Source organism: Cynoglossus semilaevis, chromosome 20, assembly GCF_000523025.1.
Source record: "Cynoglossus semilaevis isolate Cse_v1.0 chromosome 20, Cse_v1.0, whole genome shotgun sequence".
Classification (NCBI taxonomy): Eukaryota; Metazoa; Chordata; class Actinopteri; order Pleuronectiformes; family Cynoglossidae; genus Cynoglossus; species Cynoglossus semilaevis.
In genome coordinates, this window is record NC_024326.1 from 1,174,504 (window position 1) to 1,198,141 (window position 23,638).

At 41.1% G+C, this 23,638-nt stretch overlaps 1 protein-coding gene across 1 annotated transcript in view; it reads right to left on the minus strand.

Annotated features, from left to right (window-relative positions):
* The window catches only part of clstn2a (calsyntenin 2a), a 130,159-nt gene that overhangs the window by 48,339 nt on the left and 58,182 nt on the right, over positions 1-23,638 (minus strand). Inside the window, exon 2 of the mRNA XM_008333731.3 lies at positions 19,399-19,521. Coding sequence (XP_008331953.1) covers positions 19,399-19,521 — 123 coding nt within the window. The remainder of the gene's footprint in view (positions 1-19,398; positions 19,522-23,638) is intronic.

A 23,638-nucleotide genomic window follows, 5' to 3' on the forward strand; every position in this document is an offset into this window, starting at 1 on the left:
TAATACATTTGTTCTGAGAGTTTGGGTCCAGGTTAATATTTCTTCTGGTGGACTGTGGCTTCACAGAGTTGACATTTGCAAAAAACCCCACATATGCAGTCCTATGTAGAAAAGAAGGCTTCTCTTTGTTCTTCTTCTTCTTCTAAAGTGTTTTGCACAAAAGGACAGAACCAAAGTGGAGTGCTAACAGCTCCAGTCTGACAACACACTGAGTACTTTAAGCTGGGGACTTCAAGAAAGTGCTATTGTGAGAGAAAGATGATGGCTTTGAGTGTGAAGTGAGGACAGAGGGAAACAAGCGTTCAGTTCAGTCCTCCAGAACAAGTATGTGAAAGGCACAAGATAAGAGGGAGAGACTCTTGGTTGTTTTGTTTTTAGGGAAGAGGAACTGACCAAATTGTGAATATGTGTAGGTTTAGTGTATGAAAAAAGACAAATGCAAAAGAAATCAGTCATGTCTGACAGGAAGTGTGATCGCGCTCCAAACAACATGGACAGAACACCAGCGTAGTAAACTCAGAGGAGGTCGAGGTATACAGTGGATTCAGATGTTAGCACGAGCTGCAAGGAAGATAAAAAAAAGGAGAGGAGGAGGAGGAGGAGGAAGGATGCAGAGTGAAAAATGTAGTGTGTGCGATAACTAATTCTGGTAAAAAGAGCACCATCAAACTCCTAAGTGTCTCGCTGCACTTCCACTCCTCCTCCTACTCCTCTTAACCTTCTCATCCCCCATGTTCATCCTTCCTTTTACTGCTGGAGATTTCACAGGGCTAAGCAATTTTCTGCTCTTAACATCAGCGCCCAGATGCACTGCTCAACCTTGCCCTCCTTTATCCCTTACGTGCCTCACCCATTCCTCTTTCTCACCTCCCTCTCCGTCTCTCTCCGGCTTCTTCAGTCATTTGCTCTGAGCTTCACCTGACAGTTAACTGCTCTCCGAGGGTCACGGGCTGACAGTTAAATGGTCTCCTGAACAGGGGGACTTTGATATAAATATATATATAAACTACACACAAAAGAGACAAAGTGGCAGTGATGGACTCTGGCTAAGACACTAAAAAATATGGTTAGACGCAGCTGAAAGGTCAGACGCTGGGAGCGGATACTGAAATTGTAGAGATATGACTGTAGAATGTTCTTTTTTTTTTTCCCCCAAAAAGGAACACTTACAGGAACGCTGAACTCCATTTGGCTTCTGCCTGCTTCAGGATAGATATAACAGGAAATGACTCACAGGTCAAATGACTCAGCAGTACATACACTTTTTAATCAGATCCCGTTCCCAACAGTGTGACTCAGAACATAGGAGGTGCAGTTGGATCACAGACTTGTGTTCCAGTCACTCCAGAGACTGTGTACTTTTTTTTTTCACATATGACAAAGTGCTTCATTTATTCAGACTTTCTTTTTTTTTTATGTATTGCCAAGTTTTGAAGAGCGAAGTCAAAACATCCAAGTGTTACCACTGCAACTCTGTGACTTGTCGGCGTACTCCTTTTATCTGCCGTGTTTTGCTTTTTTTGGCTTACAGCACATAACATGTTTTTCTTTTTTTTTTCGTTTACAGCGTGTTTGTAACATCAGAAACAACTCACAGAAGGCAAAAACAACAATATACGAAAAATGGGAGCAGGGTTCGTTCAGCTGCCTTAGATGGGTTGGAAACCAAATCTACAGTATGTGTAGCTTTAAAAAAGAAAGAAGAGTTTTGACAGAGTGACAGAATGTTGTCAGTTTCTGTGAGTGACTCCACAAAACATCACACTTCAGAAGATATGAGGGATTCTGTCTTTGAGCTTGTCATTGACTGGTTGTCACTGTTTTGTTATTATTGGAAAGTGTACTGTTCTGTGATGGTGACGGTGTCTGCTGTTGATTTCTCCTGGGTTTTCACTTTGTTTTGTTTAGAATGCATATCTGGACACTGAGTGAAAACCCTTAGAGATGTTTTGGGTTGTTTTTTTTTTGTCCTATTTTATTTTTCAATTTCTCCTAACAAGCCTTTTTTGTGGAACAAAATCACGCCACATTTGCCGTGTGCGTGACGCGTGCATCTAAATTTGGACGCAGCTAAAGGTGCGCAATTGTGTACGTGTAAGAGTAAGTTGTGTGCGAAAGGAGTTTTCCTGTAAATAGGTCCGCTGGAGAACCAGAAGGGGTTCAGCTGCTGACAAGGACACTTACGATAAAAATATCCACCATGTCAGACTGCAGCAGGCGTGAATCCGCCCTCCTTCCTCTCCTGGCCCGACCGGCCACCTTTCTCTGTGACCCTTCAGATTCATTTGCCACTAGGAGATGTTGACTGCCAGTCTCTCCCCATCTTTTTTTAGCTTATTTATAAAGATAGGATGTTGCAGTTTGAAGTTCCAATTCAGCTCACTATGAATTACTCACCTCACCCATGTCTTTTGGTTATTCTTTTTTTTTCTTGACACATTTCTGAAATTAAGACTTTTTGATTCTTTCTTGTTTACAGTTCTTCTGCTAGGAAAAACACAGGGAGGAGTTCTGATAGAGTCTGGGAAAGTTACTCGATGCTGCCCCACTGGTAGTACGCTGGCACATTTTAATATCGTTTAGTATTTTTATTATATTCCATGTGACTTTGGTAGTGTGTAGTACTGGGAAGCCAGACTAAATGAACTCACTGGTCCAGAGAGAGGAGACTCTGGTGTTGTTATCTTGTTGTTAACGAGTGCCGACGACGAGTTCTGAAGATTTCTGATTTCATATCTTTATATCGGACTGCGAAATTGGAAGATTCAAGGAAATTGCCGTTCATGAAAGGAAACCTGTCTGAGTGTGTCTAATGATAGTAAATTCTAATTTCTCCACATTTTTCCACACTACTGTGAGCTCACAACCCTCGGCCTAAAGTGTGTCACCTGTGTTTACTGCCTTTTCTGCACACGTGCAGTTTTTCTTTTATTTCTGCAGTCTGTCAGGATTTCCTTGGAGTCCATCTGTAAGTGTTCACTGGCGACTATTCCTTGCATCACTCCTATCCTGTCCTATCTTTGGTTCCTTCACTGCCCGCTCCTCTCCGACGTCTGACATTGTTATTGCCCGATGAAAGCTAAACTTGTTCTTTAAATTTCACACAGCGCAGGAACCCACGGCGGCTCTCTTTCAAAAATCAAATACCAAAAACAACTTGGACCGACTTCCGAGGTCTGACTCCTTCCAGCCATCTTTTTACAATTACCGTCACACATTTCAATCAAACCACTATTCTCCCTCGTGTCAATCATACTGTCATGTTTTCCTTTCTTTCCCCCCTCTCTTTTCCCCCCTCCAACGCTCTTCTGCTGGGCGGCAGGCCAGCAGGGTTCTGAGGTAATCACGCCCCACCAGGTACAGCGGGGAGTCTCCGTAAGCCTCTGAGCTGTAAATGTCACAGCGGCTTTGGCTGTGACCCCTGTCAGCTCAGAGGCTCACTGAGATGAGAAGAACATGCATCAGTGGCTTATGGAAGACACACTCAGACACAGGCGTCTGCACCGCCACAAACATGTTGTGTTTGTCTTGTGGATTTGCACCGCTGCACAGAAACATCATACAATACAGAAAACAAAACAAAACAAAGAAAACCTTAGCCTGACAAAACCTTATCATTGATATGGACAAAATTATTGCCATTTGGTGCAAGAGGTTTCTTCCCCCTGTGGTTGTTGATGATATCACATTAAGATATATTGGACACATTTTTGTTGTATGATTTAGCATGGTGATAACCAGAGGTAACAGATCCATGTTGGAATCTGCTTGTACTTGATGCTGCAGCGTTGGTGTTAAACTGAAAAGTCAAATGGTATTGAGCTGTCCCTTGTAGTTACCTTTAACTACAGTATACAGTGATACAGGTGACAAGACGTCCGTTCAAACTGGGTGAAGCATTTTCCCTAATTTTATCAAGAACAAGCTGCCACCTTCCATTTTACACCTGCCTTTTGTATCCGGTTTGACTCCCCACCCCTGCTGGATATTTGACATTTACTTTCACTGTCATTTTGCATTAGGCGGGCGGTGTGTACTGTACGCCTGTTTGCTCAGAGCAGCTGCCAGTAACTTCAGCTGGTTTGACAAGCCAAACAAAGAAATGAAATTAGCTGGTGGTAGCAGGCCGGCTGGCGGCTGTCGTACTTCTCTGTAGGGTAGACAGATTCATTACCACTTCAATTTAATGGTGTGTGATAAGGCTGTGCCATATCCCATCCTTTACAATAATACCTCACCATCTTTGTCTGCGTGGGCCCCAAGGAGGGAAGGGGGAGCGGGGGAACAGAAGTACAAAGTGTGCATAGGAATAAAGCAGACAAACTCGGTTTTTAAGGTGGAACCTTTGGATATTTTTTAAATAGAGGAGTCAACAAAACTGTAATTAGGGCATTATTCCTTTAAAAAATGTGAATTTTTGACATGGGGGTATTATTGAGGTTGTGTAGAATTAAAATATAATATAAAAAATATGAATAAACAGATGTTTTTGTCATCATTATTATTATCATTATGAGGGATTTAATTGAAAAAAAAGTCCTATAATAACTTTTAGAAACTGGATGTGTACAAACTCTGCTCCTAGGTGTGCACCAAACTAAAATATATCAGCCTTTCGTCAAACTTTCTCTTACTTCCCAAGCAGCACGGTGGTTTTTTACCAGGACTATTCTAAAAAATGTTTTCTCGTAATTGATGTCAATTGTTTTTAAAACTAATTAAATACATCCAACAGCTTCACATCACACTTATGCTGAGAGCAATAACACATAACGCAACACCCATGTGCCAGGGGGCGATAAAGAGAATTACCACCAACAACATTTGGTTTGATACATCTGTCGGCGGCAGAGGAAGTAAATTAACTTTTTATATTCAATTTAAATATGCTTATTACATTAGACATTTTATGATTTAATTATATCATTGACACACACACACACACATACACACACACAGAAATAATTGAATTTTTATGTAACCATTTAATTATCTATCATTCTGTTGGTGTAGCCTTTTTCTTACTAATTCTGAAAATTGCCTCTTGTCCTTCTAGAATGTAAACACTTTTCATAAGTATAATCTACACCAGTTTATGGGGTTGGAGAATATGTTCATTAAACATCATAAACAAGTATTTAAAGAGTGTTTACTGTACCTCTATAAAAATCAATTTTTTTAAATCTAGACCCTTTGAGAAAATGTGTCAATCAAAAACCATAACAGCAATCATCTAATATTTATGATTTTTAATATTTTCAAAGTGTAGTCCCCCACTACGCATACAGTACAGGCAGGCTATGGGTCAGTGCAGGGGTCAGATTGTTTTTTTTATTAGGCCGTCAGTGAGTGTCTGAACTGCTGCAGCAATGTCAAAAATGTAGCTATTTAAAATGCTAACAAGATTTGGTTGGCGTAACCTTACATAAAAAAACGTTAAGGAATTAAGGATAATGAATAAAATTACACATAATTATTAACTGAGTTTTTTGCCCCCTGTATCTCAGCCTCTGAACCCCTTGATTTTCTCTCCATTTGTTGTGGACACCAGAGCCCAGAATAATTCCACCGTCGTCCAATATAGATGTTTAACTATAGAATGACTTAAAGCGCACGCAGCTCCAGTGGAGGCTGACAGGTGGCATTTAAAAACCCCAGGAGGATCTTTTGCATGCTAATGCACAGTTATTAAAGTGACACAAATAAAGCGTTAGTCAGCCGGGCCAGCAGGTGTGTGGGCTGTGGGGTGAGACGGCATGAAGCACTCATCAGGAAGGCAAATTCAGAGAAAACATCTTGAAAGGAGGTAATGAGCGGTGTAGTTTTAATATGCAGAGGAGGTTAAGAACCTAATCTGTCGTCTCTCATTGAGCTTTGCCTGTTAGTAATGTTTGTCATAACAGACGCCTGGCCAAACTCACGTATGCACCGCTGTCATGTTTGATCATTTTTTCAGTTCCTCAGACGAAAGTAAACGTGAAGGTTTCATTCTTATTTATGCAGGCTCGCCGCGATGAATCTCAGCGTGAAAGGGCAAAAAACAGCCAGTACATGTTAAGTGTGAGCAGCGTTGAGCCACAGCTGCGGCGCAGCATTAAGCTCTTTTCTGTCTTCGCTACCAGAATCGAGCAGGTGAGAATTGTTTTATTTGAATAAACAGAGATAAAAGAAAGAAGAAGAAAAATCCCACACAATGCCAAAATGTCAATAGTGATCAGAGGAATAAACATCTGAGAAAATCCTATCCTGAACATCAGGGCTCCGTGGTCGTGTACAGCTTAAGGTTATATGTTGTTAGCTACTGACTGAAAAGTCCTAGTGGGAAAGTAAACACAACAGCAGGACAACAGGTTCAGGAGAATTGTATTCAGTCTCTGTCAATTATTTTCTCTATATTTGTGATAATAGAGACAAACATCAAAGTTATCCTGCAACAGAAATATATGTCTCAGAAAAAAACAGTCTCAGAAATGAGGCCACAAGCCAAAAAAGGTCAGGAACCACTGACATAATGTATAAATGGCACAGGTTAAAGTCACTGACCAGCACAGTCTGGTGTTTTGTCTGGACAGATATGGGTGTTTCCGTCGAACCCGGTGCTGTGACGTACAGTAACAGCCCCGGGTCACTGTTTACGCCATGTATTTATATAATTATTTTTGTGCAGAAAGACAGAGCGTGAATGACGGTTAACGGTGTGGACGCTGACTGTGAACAAGGTCAACCCGGCTGTGATACGTCTGTGATAGCGTTTGCCTAATGTGCAGGACAGGAAGAAAACAAGAGAGTGATCAGTCCTGACCAACTGTCGTAAACAACTGGCATTATGTCCACAGTTTCATATTCATCTGCAAATTTATAACTTTGAGTTTGACACTGACGATATATTGTACTATTGTATCACAGTGGGTGGTGTTCCTTTTTTTTTTTTGCTCTCGCACATCAAAAACATCTCATCACACTCCACCCCCGGAAGGTCTGTGATCCGAAGAAATCCTCACCTCACGGCAACAACTCTACTTATGATAGACTGGAAAGACATCAAAAGGTCGAGAAAGGTTGCAGAAGGGCAGAGAAGCGATGGAATTATTCTGTCTTCATCTGCTGTGCCGTTGGATTCAGTGGGGCATAGACGGCCGGGGGAGTGAACGTTCCTTATTACAGCTGTTCTAACCTTTCCTTTATCCTGGCTTACTTTCTCACAATTAGTGGTGTCAAAGACGTCGTCAGAGGTGTGGTACTAAATTAAACCTCGTGGAAGAATATTAATAACAGGAATGGAAATCATGGGAGTAATTAAGTTCAGCTGCTGCTGGGGAACTTACTGCTTCATGTTCTGCACAGCATAGGCATAAAAGTTCAATAGAAAACAACAGAATTGATCTGTTTGTGCTTCCATACCAGAAGCTAATCACAGCTGTTTGATAGAAATCAGCATGAGGTGTATATACATACACTCCACATACAAGCTGATGTGTTGATTACCTACAATGGTTCTTTGTTTTGTCATGTTTGTGTGGCAAGAGATGATGTGGAAAAAATGATCTCTCCGTGTGGCTTTCATCAATAAACTTCCCAGCTGCGGTGACACCAGGGCTAGCATTTTCAAAAACACACCCGCCGGACATCTTCTTCTTCATACGATGCATCAGGCCTGCGAGTTACTTTCAAAGTAATTTCCTGCTAAAGTGCTCGGGCAGGGGAAAGGAAATTGAGTCATTTTCAGTGAGGGCAGAGGCAAGAGAATGGCTATAAGTATATGTTAGCCAGGAACTGCGACTTAGTTCTGCACAGACTGATGGCCCTCGCCGCCCTCATCCATTACTCTGTCACACGCTTGAAATTGCCTTTCAAATCTTCTGGCACTTTTGGAAAAGTGAGCACTCCTTTGTGTCTGAGCAGCTGAAAGAAGTCACAGTGGCAGGTGAGGAAGCACAATGATCTTATTTTACTTTGCTCGGCTGTCAGATCCTGCAGGGCTACTTCAGAGGTGATCCAGGCCCTCCACACGAGTGCAAAGATGTGAGCAAAATATGATGAGCAAAAAAAATATTGGGAGGAAAATTGTGAGGGGGGACAGAAATAGTAGAAAGAAGTCGGTGTGGGATTCAAATGACGTACAAACGGCTTCATGTCAAATACAGCAGACATGAAACTTTCTTGAGCTCAACTTTGGTTCCACCCACGTGACCATCGTGTAGAGAATGGGCTGATTTTAATTACACTTATGCTGCGTGCAGCCTCTGTCAGTGACCACCTTCTGTCAAGTACAATCTCTTCTGCCTGTCTCCCTTCACTTGTCCCTATTTGTGGACATGACAGCTCATTCCCAGACACTATTAATAATCTTTTTTTTTTCTCACCCCTTTCCATCAACTACTATCCGTCACACACCGCCACAGCAGCCATCAGTCCTTCACTAAATTACAATCCACTGCATGAGACATAAAATAGGGTAATGGCCTGAAAATTAGCCAATTACAATCATTACTGTGCCATAATTGACCCTGGAGACCTGTGTCCAGCAGTACACACTCTGCTTTAAGGTTGAGAGTGTGTACCGCACGTGAGTGTGTGTGTGTGATGCACTTAATTAGGAGTCGATTCGGACCATGTGGATGAGATCTAATTTATACAACGGCAGCAATTCACCAGCTGACTGGTGGTAAACAGGGACCATTTCAGAGCAATGAAATGTTAACTGCTTTCAACAGAAATATTTAAAAAAAAAACAGATTAGTATTTAAATTTGATGGGAAATAACATGCAGTGGGAGAAAATGAATCAAATCCCAGGGTAAAAGATATATAGTAGATTAGATGAGATAGAAATGTATTAATCACTCAGGAGTTCCCTTCAGGAAATGATGTATTATGTTTTATTTTAGTTATGAAATAATTGTCTGATCACTGCTGTATAACTATAAACCTAAGCATGTCCTCAGGATGGAGAAAAGACAACTACTTTAGTCATTCTTCATTAGTTTGTGTTGATGAACACAGTGGTGTCTACATACAGTATTAAGTTGTACATGTTGCATTGCACTTGTACCTATATTTTAAGCAGGATAAGGTTTGGGATCATATCTTTGAACCTGATGATAACAACAGTACTCTGGCTGATATTTTACATAATACTCCATACAGTATCTGCACGCTACAACAGCTCTTTTCGAGTTAATACAGCAGTAATCCCTGACATGTTCGGCGCGGCCCCTCCTCTGCAGCATCTCACTGGAGGAATCAATCCGGTGTGCAGTGAGGCTCGGCAGCGACATGCTGCAAACATCAGAGTTTCAGATGTAAAACTAACAGCAGTCAGCTTTTGGTTTGATCAACTCGGTGTGTTCCCACCAACCTTGCTGCACAATCCCTGCACAGAAGCACACACCGCTAATGGCTTTTTGTTTTCCCTCTAGACGAGCACACATTTGACAGGACGTTCTGTCATTCTCTCACACACACACAAGACAGGGATGGCGGTCAGGGATGAATCATCACCTCCTCTGTGACCTTTATGTCTTCAGAGATATGCATTCTGCCTTTTAAAACTCCAATTTAAACTGTGACATTTGTATTAAAAAAGAGCAGGTAATGACTCAATGAGGTGAGGTTGTTTTTTTGTTTTTTTTAGATTTCAATTAAATAACATGACAAACAAAGAGTTTGTCTGTTCTGTTACTCCTGATCAAAACACTTTGCGTTGTTCAGCTGGTTCCTTGTTAGCAGAGCAGGCAAAGCTGGTCCGAACAACAACTTAAATCAGGATGAAATTTTCCTGCTTGTCATTGTTACGGATCTGGTTGTTTGGATTTTTTTTTTTTCTTATTATAAGACAGTGCATTGTTTTGCAGAACAGGTCCTAACAGTTATGGTGTGTAACACAGAACAAACACAAGGACAGAAACGACAGCACTTTCCAACAGACTGTGGTCGACTGTGTTATGACAGCGAAGCAGCCGCTTTATTTAAAATGACGTTTGAACAAAGACTTTGTATTAAACAAAAAAGAAAATCAAACAAATCTCTTCATCTCTTTCAGTCTCACTGGCTTGTACTTGACCTGTCTCTCACTAACACAGATGTTACTCTGGATAAACCCCAGGCTGAAGTATTATTGAATACATTTTACTTTGATGTTAAACAGCAGGACTTCTCTGAGACTCTAACTGAGTTTCTCTAATCGGATCTGCGAGCAAGTGTTTCAATCCTACAGTAAAAAAGAAAAAAAGGCGCATGTAAAGTTAGATCTGTGCAGTACTGAAGGTTGGCAGGTTACTTGTTTAATAGGCAAAAAGAAAAACACAAAAGGAAAAAGATGTAGGTGTTCAGAGTTCTCATTAAAAACTTGTTTTGCCATATCTAAAAACGTGTAGACGTGGGCGCGTAGACCACACTGGAAAATAAATATAATATAATATAATATAATATAATATAATATAATATAATATAATATAATATAATATAATATAATATAATATAATATAATATAATGTAATGTAATGTAATGTAATATAATATAATGTAATGTAATGTAATGTAATGTAATGTAATGTAATATAATATAATATAATATAATATAATATAATATAATTCAGGCTCTCAGACTGTAAAACTTTAATTAAGATTAATCCCAAGGTAAAAGTGGATTTATTAGGATTAATCCTAATTAATCCTAATAAATCAGGGTAAATAGTCACTCCTAAACAGCTGTTAGATGTTTGTGTTTTACACCTGTTTTTATTGCTCACTGATCTACATGATGGACTTAATATTCTGGAAAAAATCTCAAGATCCAAAGTCCATGTAATATAATGTATATAATGTAGCTCGTATTATATACATTTTTTTCTTGGTGAATTTAAGTCATTATTGTGCATGTGAACAGTGGTTTGGGTCAACAATTGAAAATTTTGTAGAAGGCGTTGTCTTTGACAATACGTATCCGTCTACAGTGCCTTACAATGGGTTTATAAATTGGGACAATCAGTTCATCATTGATTTATTTACTGCCTTGTGCTCCATTAGTCTGGTCTGACGCATCTGACCAGAAGTTGAAGCTGGATTGAGATTGGAATGGATGGTGAAAGTATTGGATACACAGCCCGCGGCCCTCTGCCTAAATGTATTATTTCATATCATATCATTTCTATATAGTATAATATACTGTAGTTGACAACAGTGGGGCGACTGCAGTCGGCCAGAACGAGGTCATGGGTGACCGAAGCCTGACCTCCTCCTGTGTCAGGTCCAACAATCAGATTATCCTATTTAATGCCCATATGAACCAGTAAATGAAGCACAGAGGACATGCAAATTGCTGTCTAATTGGCCTGTCTGAATCCCCAAAACCCTGTCACAGCTCCCTGAGACGGAAAGAGAGAAAGAGAGAAAAGAAAAGTCGCAGAGAACACTGAGGATTATTTGATTTGTTTCAGCTGACATTCTCTGCACTTCTCATCAAGTTATTTTAGCTCCCATCCAGACCACGGGTCAGTGCTCTGTCTCTGAAGGACAGGTTCTAACACCGCTGCGCTTCTTTGTCTGCCACATGTAAAAATGGACTCATCAAGCCTTCCTTAGGAAAGTTAAAGAACATATTCACCAAAAGGTCAGACGCTTGAGTCATACTGATTTTACACTTCATGGATTTCATTGTTTTTTTTTTGTTTTTAATATAATGTAATAATATCACTTGAAATGATTAAGCCTGGCACTCATCTGCACTTATTTTGTGGTCAAGTGTTTTCCTCTTAACGCGAGCAATATGCTGTGATAACAGTGGCATATTAACAACTCACATCAGGATGATAACAAACTCGCCGGCTGCAGAGCACAGGCATAAAACTGCAGAAGCGGGACGGGGGGGAAAAATGAGATATGTGTAAAAACGTGGCTTTTTCCTTTACTAAACAAGCCGCTGTGGACATTATAAAGAGCAACTGAGAAATTGGAAATCACCACAGAGCACTAAGCAATGAGGGAGAGACTGTGTGTAGAATAAATAAAAGAGTTTAATAGGGTAATAAGGGAAGGGACCGGGTTCTCTACAAAATCAATCACAGGCTAAGAGGTTGTTGACGCTGTGAGCAACTTGACAATGATGACAGAGCTCCACTGGAGCATTACTGGACATGTAATTACTCAGAGCATCTTATAGGAATCCAATTAGCTCTGCTGAACGGTGAAGAGAAACTCGGATTTACATTAGCGCCGTTTTGGATGAAGTTTGTCGTCGGGAAGAGTTACAGCTGCTAAAAAAAATGATACTGGTTCAAAGTTATTTTCTGATTAGATTGCCATTTTAGGGAACATTCTGTATGTTTTAAGCAACTTGAACCATATATATTATTATTATTATTATCCTATGTTTTATGTGATGATATTTTCAAGACTTTTTAGCAGAGATGCTTTATGTGATGACATTTTCAAGACTTTTTAGCAGAGATGCTATGGCTAGACGTCACTGGAAGAATGGCAATTTCTCGGCCATTATTTTTCTGTTTGAGTATCTTTTTTTATAGATTAAATCCTTCTTATCGCTTTTCTGATCGCCAGTCTGTAATGCATTTTATATTAAACAAGATATTAAATCATATTAAGGAGCAGGGTCTATTATTGATTGCAGAGTGATCTATTATTGATTGACAGCTGCTGCTGAGACACCACTTGTCGGCCTGAAGGAGGAGCCGGCCACATGTGAGAATAGAGGGTTATTTGTGTGGAGACTTGTCCTGGTCCACTCTATTGACTGAACTATATTATTATTCATGGTTTTGGTTGTGTCTTAGGGGAGCATATTTACTGGCCTTGGGTCCCGACTTGGCTCTGTCCCTGTTACTTTGGAGATGAAGGTTGACTGCGAGGATCAGACCCGAGCCCATATGTGAGCGGAATCAATAAAATGTGACAAACATGATATTGTTTTGGTTTGCTATGAAAGGATGTCATTATCCTGAGCACAAACACACATTAGTGTGGTGGTGTTTAAATAAGCATATAGAGAGGGCCGGGAGGTGGGGAGGTGTAATTGTTCTTCTGGGAGAAAACACAAGCGCCGTAGAGGCGCACCGTAGGATGAAAACAAGGGTTGTAAGGCGAGGACACATATACGTGTGTGTATATGAGTGTGTCGCTCTGTGGAGAATGAATAAAGGAGGCAGAGAATGAGAACAAAGGCTTGCACTTAAACATCAAAATGACGCCGGGATTGTGTGTCTGTGTCTGTATGAATTCATTCTAATGCCCAATATCACTTTTAATAATGACAAAACATCGAAGGGAATGTAACACAAACAGAAAAGCCCACGGTGCCGGAGCTGAGGAAAAACAATGTGTTTGTCTGGTAACATCTTTTATCCCTCTCTAAATTCTCTTATTTTCCCCTGCTCTCCTTCATCAAATTAAAACGCCTATAAATAATGCAGCGACTTCTTCAGCCATCTGCTAAACTTTGAGTTTCTCATGTTTAAGTAACATTTACTACACGTTTTAATCAAGGCTTTATCACTGAAACAGCCGCCAGGAATGTGTGAATTTAAGTGTAGAGTAATGTTATAATAATGTGACGTTATTGGTTTTAGGGGCTAAACGTGAACTGACTCGATGCTGAGAAATTCTTACCGTCTGGTGTTTTTATCAAAAAAGTTCTGGAGCTTTAACTTATTCCTTCAACACTGGACTTGGCCCAGAACTGCGTACTTCGACCCCAGGGATCAAGAACCGATTAAAAGTACTGTATAGCCTTTCTGACCCCCCAGAATTCTCTAACTTGGAGGTAATACTTGGTGAAGGTTCAGGTACTGGGTTGTGCTGCACAGTTACTACTTTCAGGCCGTGTAAATCCAGTTTTTATAAAGTGTCAGATTTCATTAGGGAGGTCCAGATATTTGGAGTGGTCTTTGTTACTCCTCACAGCAGATCAGACCTAAACCTCCGTCAGGTTTACAGCAGCAGTCACTTTGATGTGTGTTGTAAACACTGTTGCCTTGACACTGACTGATGGTCTTGACAAATCCAGACACCGTTTGATGATGATCCCATCATTTCTGATCCTTTATCATTATTTCAACCTTTCGTGCGACGTGATTTAAAGTGCATTGGTAATGATACGGACGTCCTTGTTGTGGCTGCCGTGCGTGCACTTGTGCTTGCTGCTTTTTGTGAGTGTCGTTTGTAGAACATCCCGCTCCCCTACCGCCTGCGCCGACGGCGCTAGAATTAATCATCTTCTATATAAAAGAAAGAAATTATTTTGTTTTTCTTCACTCTTCTTTCTTTTTCCAAACGAAGTTTTTTTTTGTACTGTGTCTGACAACAATCCTTGATGTTTTTCATCTGTTTCATGTTGCAGCCTTGCTTCTGTGTTACCTCACAAACACCTACCGTTGGAATTTGCCAACACAGAAGCAGGGAGAATGAGGAAAAGGAGAGCCGGGGGGGGGGGGGTATTTTCATCTTCTCTCAGGGCAGAGGGTCAGAAATGTGTGGTTTGATCAGCGCTCCTTTAATTTCCTTCTTTATCCTTTGATGATCTGCCCCCCGGTCTCTTTCTCCTCCCCCATTCTTCGTCTCCCCTACTCTCACAAACAAATGTGCTACATGTGGATGCATCCACCTTTGGAGCCTCCTTTCATCTCACCTTCTTCTTCCTCTGTCACCTTCTCTCCGTGTGTCTGCTTTCCCGTTCCTCTTTTACCTCAACACCTCTGTCTGAGGAGAGTCTCTCAGCTTCTTGTATTCGAAGTCCTACAGTTCAATTAGCACTTCTTCTTTTGTCAATTTAGAGCAGATTCACTCAAGCACCAGAGGTAAAAAAAAATACTTTGCCAAAGAGACACAGAGACTTGAACCATTTTCAATCATCCTTTTAAGACCCCGTGTCTATTTTTACACCCCGACCACTGGTGTTCTGCCCATTCCGAGCAGATGGAGAATAATCCAGCCAGGACTCATGTACCCATTAACACGTCTTGATGTTTCTGTACTGAGCTGCGAAATGGAAGAGGTGCACACACTGTAAGCAGTAATGAGAATCAAGTTTCTGACGGAGCTGTAGTGATTAAAGAAAAGGCTGACTAATGCTGATTTAATCACTGTCAGAGTTTTTTAGCAAGTTACTGTGGGTGTAAAAGACACTCTTTACACTGGAAAAACATAGAAGTGGACAGTAAAAAGAGAGAGAGAAAGGCTCCTGTTTAATCTGGACCAATGTTCACTGTGCTTCTATCTCTGTTTTCATGTCCCGCCTTCTTAGCAATGAAGTTTCCTCTGATTGGCTCTCATGCTTATCTGTTTATTGCTCACTGTTCACAAAGCCTAGCTGATGGCTATGTATTTTATATGTGAATTGAGAGAAAATCAGCGTGTCATAAATCATCTCTATGAAGCAGCGCCCTCTATGGGTTTAGACTAAAATGTATAAACAATTGTTGCATGTATTCCACTAGAAAATGCAAAAACAAACACTAGCACCGAGAGATGTGTAGTTCAAATTTATGGATTTCCTCCAGCATCACGACGTGCCGTGAACACCACAGAGTGATCTCAATCACGTGTGGTCGCCAGAGGCAGAAACATCATTTATAATCTGCGTGGAATTTCTCTATAGTAACGATCTGATTATGAGACGGTTTTAAGAACAGGTGGAGATGAATCTGTAAGTCGACACGTGTTGTCGTCTTCATACATCATGTCCCACACTCATTATTTTAATGTCCTCAGCAGAAGCTGTCAATCGAAGGATCAGCCGTTTATCGGCCGCTCTCATGTATCCGACAGCCGCGCCGCAGCGTCGTCAGTGTTCACCTGTCATCTCACTGCTATCTTCTTTTAAATATGACTTCTGCCTAACCCCTGTTTCTGCTGTGCACACACTGCACCTCCGCATCACCACACGGTCCTTGCAAAATTTATCAGATGCACCATTCTTCATCCCTATCAGTCTCAGCAAGTCATCAAGCACCATCACCACCTGTGTCTGGGCTTTATAGGGGCATTTATCTTCCTGCTCCTTGGGGCAGATGTTCCACACACACTATAAAGACTTTTATATCACATTAATCTGAGCAATCTCTAAAAGAAAAACTTTATTCACTTGACCCCCTCTGACGCACACAGAATCATTAATTACATGTGAACAGCCAGATAGTGTTCTGGGTTTAGTAAAACGAGCACACACGGGCAACATAAGGCCCGTGGACCAGATATAGGCCGCTACTGCCTTCCAGAAAATACAAACAGAATAATGTGGTTCTTCCACAGAATAAATCAACATGCAATTCAATATAATCATATATTTCTCCAACATAACTACTTGTACTTTTAATAAATTAAGACTGTATAAAAATTATGAAGACTTTTCAAGGGAAATAGCAAATGTATATTTTCTCACAATGTATCGTTTCCCCTTCTTGCTCTAAATTTTTTAAGTACTCTTCTTCTGGTGCGTTACTGTGGGGGAAACTATAGTTGCGTCATACTGGTGCTTCAATGAATGAGGAAAATCCATGCTGTTTGACTGTGGCCTCAAGATTAGGAACAGACGAATGAAACTCCCAGCCTGCCTTGCAGCACCCCGGAGTCCACTGCCACCATGTTAATTTGATTGAGAACGCTCGATCAGCACATGCTCGACCCACACCTTTGCTTTAAATGAGGCTGTTGGTGAGGAGCGGGGGGGATTGAGAATACACAACGCCATCATGACATGCAGTTCTAACAATGAATCACTGACAGGCCTGTCTCAGCATATAATGTTAAGGTTAGCTCCACTGTGGGCAGCCAGCATTACATTGAAATGTGATGCCAAAGGAGAAAGAAAGACAAGAAGAGGCTGGGAATGTAGATATGGTTGTGTTGTTTACATGCTGAATGTGGCTCTCTTCACTTCTGTAAACAAATAACCGACAGCTCCTCATACCAGGACTCACTCTCCTGTTTTACAATTTAAACATCCTTCTTATTTTAGGTAGCAAAATGTGGTGCGTGTAACCCTGGAGGTCCGCAAGCTGCCACTGAAGGCTGTGCGAGATAAAAACATGTAATTGTGGGTTGTTGTTTTTTTTTTTTGTCCCAGACAATAAAGACATCAGTTTCTGGGTAATTTTGAAATGAATATAAGGTGTAATAAAATGTGGAGACATGTGTGATTATGCAGTGTTTAGATGAAGCCTTGTAGTGTGGGGAGAGTCAGTGTACCAAGAACACAGGCAAGTACTTAACAGTCCTGGCCAATGTTCCCCAGATGGAATTAATGTGGAGCCAGAAGGACAGCCTACTTAGTCCTTCTCTGCAGTAAAACAAAAGCAGGATTGATGAGTGTGTCGCTAATGCATATGTGACCACTTGTGCATGGGGTTGCTAGGAGTAAAGTGTTGAGATAGAGGAGAGAAAAAGAAAAGGAGGGCTGGACGTGACGCTGCTGGGAGAGACGGACACAAATGGGGTCACAGATAAAATAGAGGTTTGAGAGAGAAGGTGTAGAAGAGCTGTAGCAGGAGGTAAACAGAGGGAGATTTATGGGCCTTTTTTCCCAACTGTCTCCTTGGTAGCCACTCTGTGGGTTTTATCCGTTCGACCACATTCAGTAAGAAACGTTCAATGAGAAATATTACCGGTCAGCAGGCTAAAAAGGCCCTGTGCTTTTTCTTCTTCACTAATGCTTCGACCTTCCATCCAACAAACGGAGAGCGGCATCAAAAGTCACTTCCTCTTTTGTCTCACTGTGGCGCAGTTGAACTTTCACTGTGTCAGAGCTATGGTTACCAAGGATAACGTATGAGCTGCAAACTCCTGTAAGTCACTTCTGTTGAATTCCAGAGAAGGCGCTGTGAGGATTTCTATCACGTCTTATCACGGGGCGTTAAAAGCATAACATTATTTAATACATTCTTACTTCTATGCCTTAAATAACCAACCCCCCCTCCCCACCCCCCTCCCTCGTGCAGGATCATTAAATCTTTATGTATGATCTACTTAAAGTCTGCCGTGGTATTTGGGTTATATTTAAAAACATGTACACTGTACAGGGCGTGAAAAAAAAAGTGTATTTTCAGGAATCCACCCAGTTTCACGCTCTAAAAGGTCAACTCTATTTAACCATTATTCATAGAGCAGCTCATGCATTACAATGAAAAGTATGGCGGCGGTGTGAGCGGGAAAAACCCACCCGAAAGAATGAAAAGAGTGGATGAAAAATAGCCGGACATCAGTTTTCCATGCCTGTCAGCGTCAGGATTAATCGGAGCCATTTTTCCGTAATGAGCTGTTAAGTGTTTGCTGCTAAAAAGGCTCTTTGTTTGCCCGAGACTCTCGGAATATTTCGTCCAATTACAACAGCTGCCACCGTGTCTTGTCACAGTCGGCGGCGGTGTACCTGTGTGACAGCCGCCTGATTTCTGCTGCTGTTAGACAACACAATCACCTCTTTGCCAATTATCAGCAGTGGAGGTTTTTCCACCATTGTCGCGTGCTGATGTTATTACACGCTGTTTGTCAGTGACACGGCATTTGCTAACTCAACTAGCATCATATTTACAGTAAGAGCCGTTATTCCGGGGATTACAATCCGGGCCGTGGCTGACAAGGCTGTGGACAAAGTGCTGACAGTGCCTTTTTTTTCTTTTAGCTGATTTTGGTGTTTTTGTACAACTTAATGACGCCTCAAATTATGCTATAATAATATGGTATGAAAGTTATGATAACATGGTACAGTATAAATTGTAGTGGGTTATCACACCTGCTTACACATCTGCCTTACATGCAGAAGGTCCTGGGTTTCCCTAGTGAGGGATCAATGAAGTTCAAATCATTGCTGTTATTATGCAAAGTGTAAGATTGACGCATTGCTACAATTAGAAAATAATTTCAACGGCTCACCGTAGAGCAAGGTGATTCATCCCTCAACCTAATCCAAATCACAAAGATTTGATGATTTTAAACATGTAGATGCATTTACCTTTGTCTTCATCTTCTATCAAACTATGTTGCCTCAGTGATGAGGAAAAAATCCTTTAGGCTTGACTAGAGGTTTTTTGTTGAAGGAAACAATAGCAATCCAGTTTTCTTTTTTTTTCTTTTTTTTTTTTTAAAAAAGACATTTTCTTGCAGTACTTTTAGAGAAAGAAAGTTTGGGATCAGTGGTATGAACGGTTGTCAAGGAAAGCAGGGCAGAGTCCAAACCTCTGCCTGATGAGAAGAAACTGCTCCAACACATTTACAGTTGAGTTTTACAGCACAAAGTAAGATAAATGGAACCAGTCGCTATGACAAAAAGTGAGGAAAGAGAAAAGTTAAAAGTGTGTGTGTGTGTGATAGTTTCCATAGTTTCCAGCCTGTCGCTGTAAAACATCCCTTTCCTTGTCTCTCTGTGCGACAAATGTGTGTGTGCGTCACCTACCAGCATAGGGAACTGGAGCGTCCTTGTCAAGAGCCACCAGAGGGGGGTCCAGCAGGACCGTGTCCATGTTCTCTGTGATCACTCCATGGTAGGATGTCTCTATCCACGGCTTGTGTTTGTTCACTGTTGGAGGGAAAAAGGAGAAAAACGTTCACTTTAACCTCATCATACATTAGTTACCACCAGATGTCAATTATTGATCCTCTCGCTGCAAGATGACAAACACCCCAAGTCACCTTCCGGCCTTCCGGGTCAACATGATGTAAATCGTGTGTTTGGGCCCCCTTGTGGTACAGTTTTATACTTTGGATTTGTATAAGATTGTGAAGGGGGGTCGTTAGGTAAACTTGAGGGTCAACATGATGTAAATCGTGTGTTTTTTTTCCTTCATATCTCAATTCCTACTCTTTCTGTAGCTCATCACTCATTTCTCAGTCTTGTTGGGGGTCGGGGGTGTTCTGGGTGGGATGCATTTTTTCCTCTTCAACTTCCCTTATTTAGCACATTCAAAACAGCCATAATTGACTCAAGTTTTCTTACGGGCTGTGACAGCGAAACCTATTAAAAACAGTGATTAAATCATTAAATGATCCCAAATAGTAATAAATAGGGAGTGCGCCTCAGAAGTGAAGGACGCCGCTTGAGCTGAAAAGTCGTTAAACACGTGTGAGTCTTGAGCAAAAACTTGATTTAAGATTTAATGTTCCAAGCACTTTTAATGTGAAGTTGGCGTTGGCTCATAAAGGCGGAGGCACAACCGGACGAGGCTCCGTGGCGTCTCTTTCCGAGCCGGGATTTAGGAACCACCAAATCTTTCCGATTAGAGGATCCTTAATGGCTCTAATTAGAGCATTAAGGTTTAAAAGCGCAGAAAAATAACAAGAGGGGCAATAATGTCTGGAAATCAATCGTAAAAGAAGATAAGACGCCGTTAGAGTCGAGCTAAAACTAAAACAAATGAGGCTCACACTTCCTGCTCCCAGTGAGGAGGTGAGGAGCAGCGTTTGGGATTATCTGGAGGAGACAGACAAATGACTGGTCTGAATACACACCGACGGAGCTGAGGAATGTCTGCACCACTCCATCGTAATCAAAACACCGCAGATAGGGCTTGACTATAGTCCACAGACTGGGCCAAAGGAGCGTTGCCGTGACAACAAAACTGATTAAACTGACAAATGTAAAAGCATCTTCAAAGACCACGCTGTGATTATTAGTAAATTGCCTGAAATGCCTGAGGCGTCCAAACTGCCAAAAACACTAGGACGTCGCTGAGCACATAAACACGTACAACCAGAGGTATGTACGTGTGTGTGTGTGTGTGAGTTTGTGTGTGTGGAAGTGCCTCGCAGTAATGGTGGAATTATGGGATATACAGGATAAAATATAAACAGTATATGGAAAAAAAAACAACCCAAAATAGTTGCCTTCAAAATAAAAGCCTCGCAGTCATATTTTGTACACCTATTAGAATTTAATTCTAATTCTGACTGTTGATTTCACTATATTTCACATTATATATCCCCGATTGGAGATAGGCAGAGGGGCGGCTGTGGCTCGCAGGCCGTATATTACCTGGGTTTGAAAAGAACTGAATGTATAGAGTATAGAGACAGTTTGTAGATGACGGTGTATAACATTTTAAAATCAGACTAAAAAGTCTTAAAATTACTAGAATCAGTTTGACCAAAACAAACAACGTCAGTGAATGTAAATAATAAAAAGACCTTTAGACATTGGATGTTAGAAAACCTGGCTTCCTCCTCATGAAGAATCTATGCATCACACTGCAGATGTGACCCACAAGCCAAGAGGATTTTTTGGGAATTACAGCAGATCATATTTAACGTACGACTGTAACTATAAATTAAATTGGATTCTCGCTCTCTTCTCGCCCACCAGGATCTCACTGGGAGAAACAGATGAACAAGAATAACAATGTGTGTGTGTGTGTCCAGCTGGCAGCAACTTTAGCTGTGTTTTCTCAAACCTGCCCGTAGAACTCAAAGTAGTTTTATTTCAGTCTTTTTCTCTCTAACTTGTCACTGTTGAAAGAGTCTATAAATAGAAGAAATGAAGACGAAGCACGTACAAGTCAAAAGGACTTGTTATTTCTAGGTAAATGTAAACCTCGTTTATTCGCCCATTTTTATCAGCTTTACATCTCGAAATGTTTTTTCTTTTTTTAAATCGATCAATTATGTTCGCAATTTTGTTCAAAAAAACCCATTCAGTTTTGCCCTCAGATCTGCTCATCACTCTTGGCGACTTAAATCATGCTGAGACAGAGTAGAGGGAGAATTATTGAGAGCAATGGAATCAGAAGGGAGGACATTATTCATACAGGGAGACTCATCTCATGCTCTTGCAGGAGATGGAAAGCTCTGCAGTGCACAGCGTGATGCTGCTCCGCTGCGTCGTGGAAGGCACAGCTCTGTCTTCAAATAGTGTTTGCATGCTATTCCACCTGGACTATTTCAGCCGAAATGGGGAGAAATCAGTCCATTTAGGTGCGGTACAGCAGACAGCAGGTCTGAACACATACATACACCTATGGATTTAATTTCCACAGTTACCCGGGAATCAATTTCATCAACGCCCTTTTCAATCCAAACCACATTAGACAAGGGGTTAGGGCAGCTGTAAAACACACTATAAAATCAGCATAATGAAGCGACTCCTCGGTCTTGTGTGCCTGCATTTACCAATGTAAATACATATTAATCCATCACGCCTGCACGGCATTCCATTTCCATTGAAGACGTCTCCAGGAAGTCTAGCCCACAGCCTGTATGGTTCACTCAAGGATGGCAGGTTCAATTTCTGGCTCAAGGTCTTTACATTTATCCCAGGCAAATTGGATGTTGGATAAAGCAGCCAAGCTGTGACTTTTTGAAGGAAGGCTAATGCGGGTGCTGTTTTTGTGGAATGCGCACACATCAATGGACGAAAATTGACTATTTGCAAAATGGCTTTCCTGATCTCTGCCACTACCAGGCTATTAGCGATGCATTTTTGCTCTTTATCCTCAGCTTCAGAGTGTAAAGATACAGCACTGAAACGAAATTGCACGTATGCTTTGAAAATAGGGCTGGAGCTGATGCCGATATAACGTGAGGCATGTTGATCAATATAGCATGTAGCAGCAGCAGCAGCAGCAGCAGCAGCAGCACAGATAAATACTGCTGTCAGCATTACTAATTTCCAGGCTCATGATTACAAGGTGTAATGTTCTTCACATCTACAATCCCCGTGCTAAGACAGGAACAATTGCTGATGGAGAATTGCAACAAGCTAATTTCTCTCAGTGGTTTTAAATTGATTGCCAAATGACAATTTGAGACATCTTCATTTTTACTTTTTTGTCTCATTTGCAGTGATGCTGTCAAGGAATTGTCACATGTTAAACACACTAATTAGTTGTCAAAAAAGGGCAAAGGAAGCAGAGCAGAAAGTGTGTAATATTAAAATGATTGCTGTGAGCCGCATTCATGTATTTATTTGATTATTTATATTTATTCCATCCATCTCTCTATCTATCATCCATCTATTCATCCATCATCCATCCATCCATCTATCCATCTATCTATCCAATACAGACACTTGATTAAGATGTAACTATAAATCAAATGGAGCTAACCGTGTTGTTTTTGTTTTTGGTGTACGTTTCTTGCACGTTGTTAATGACCTTCCGACCGCAGATGCAAAGGTAAAAGTCTAGTGTTGATGACTGTGAGCCTGACCATGATGTGAGGAGAACTGTTTTAAAGCAGACTGTGACTCTCAGTCATATGTAAAAAAAAAAAAAGAACCCACTCCACTGAGTCCAAAGTGACCGGAAGGCAGACATTAACGTCGCCGAGTCCCGCGGCTAGCCGGGCGGATGATAAATCATTTTCTACTGTAGCAGCTGATTCCTCTATTAATGAGGTTACGAGTGTCACTGGTCGTAATATGCACAGTGACTCTGGCTATTTCCTGAGGAACATCTGCTGCTATTACAGCATTAGGCTCTACATTATTAAGGCCTAATTTGTTTACCAGCAGAAACGGTATAACCATCGATCTAGTAGAGAGAGGAGCATAATCGGACAAGACATTCGTATGGTAAAAAAAAAAAATACAGACACAAAAAGTCCAGGAAAATAATAATACAACAGGGAGAACGCGGTGTTGTCATCCTTAATAAGAAAAACGCAGTGTCCTCTGTGAGTTAGGAAACCTAAAGTGTGTTACTGTA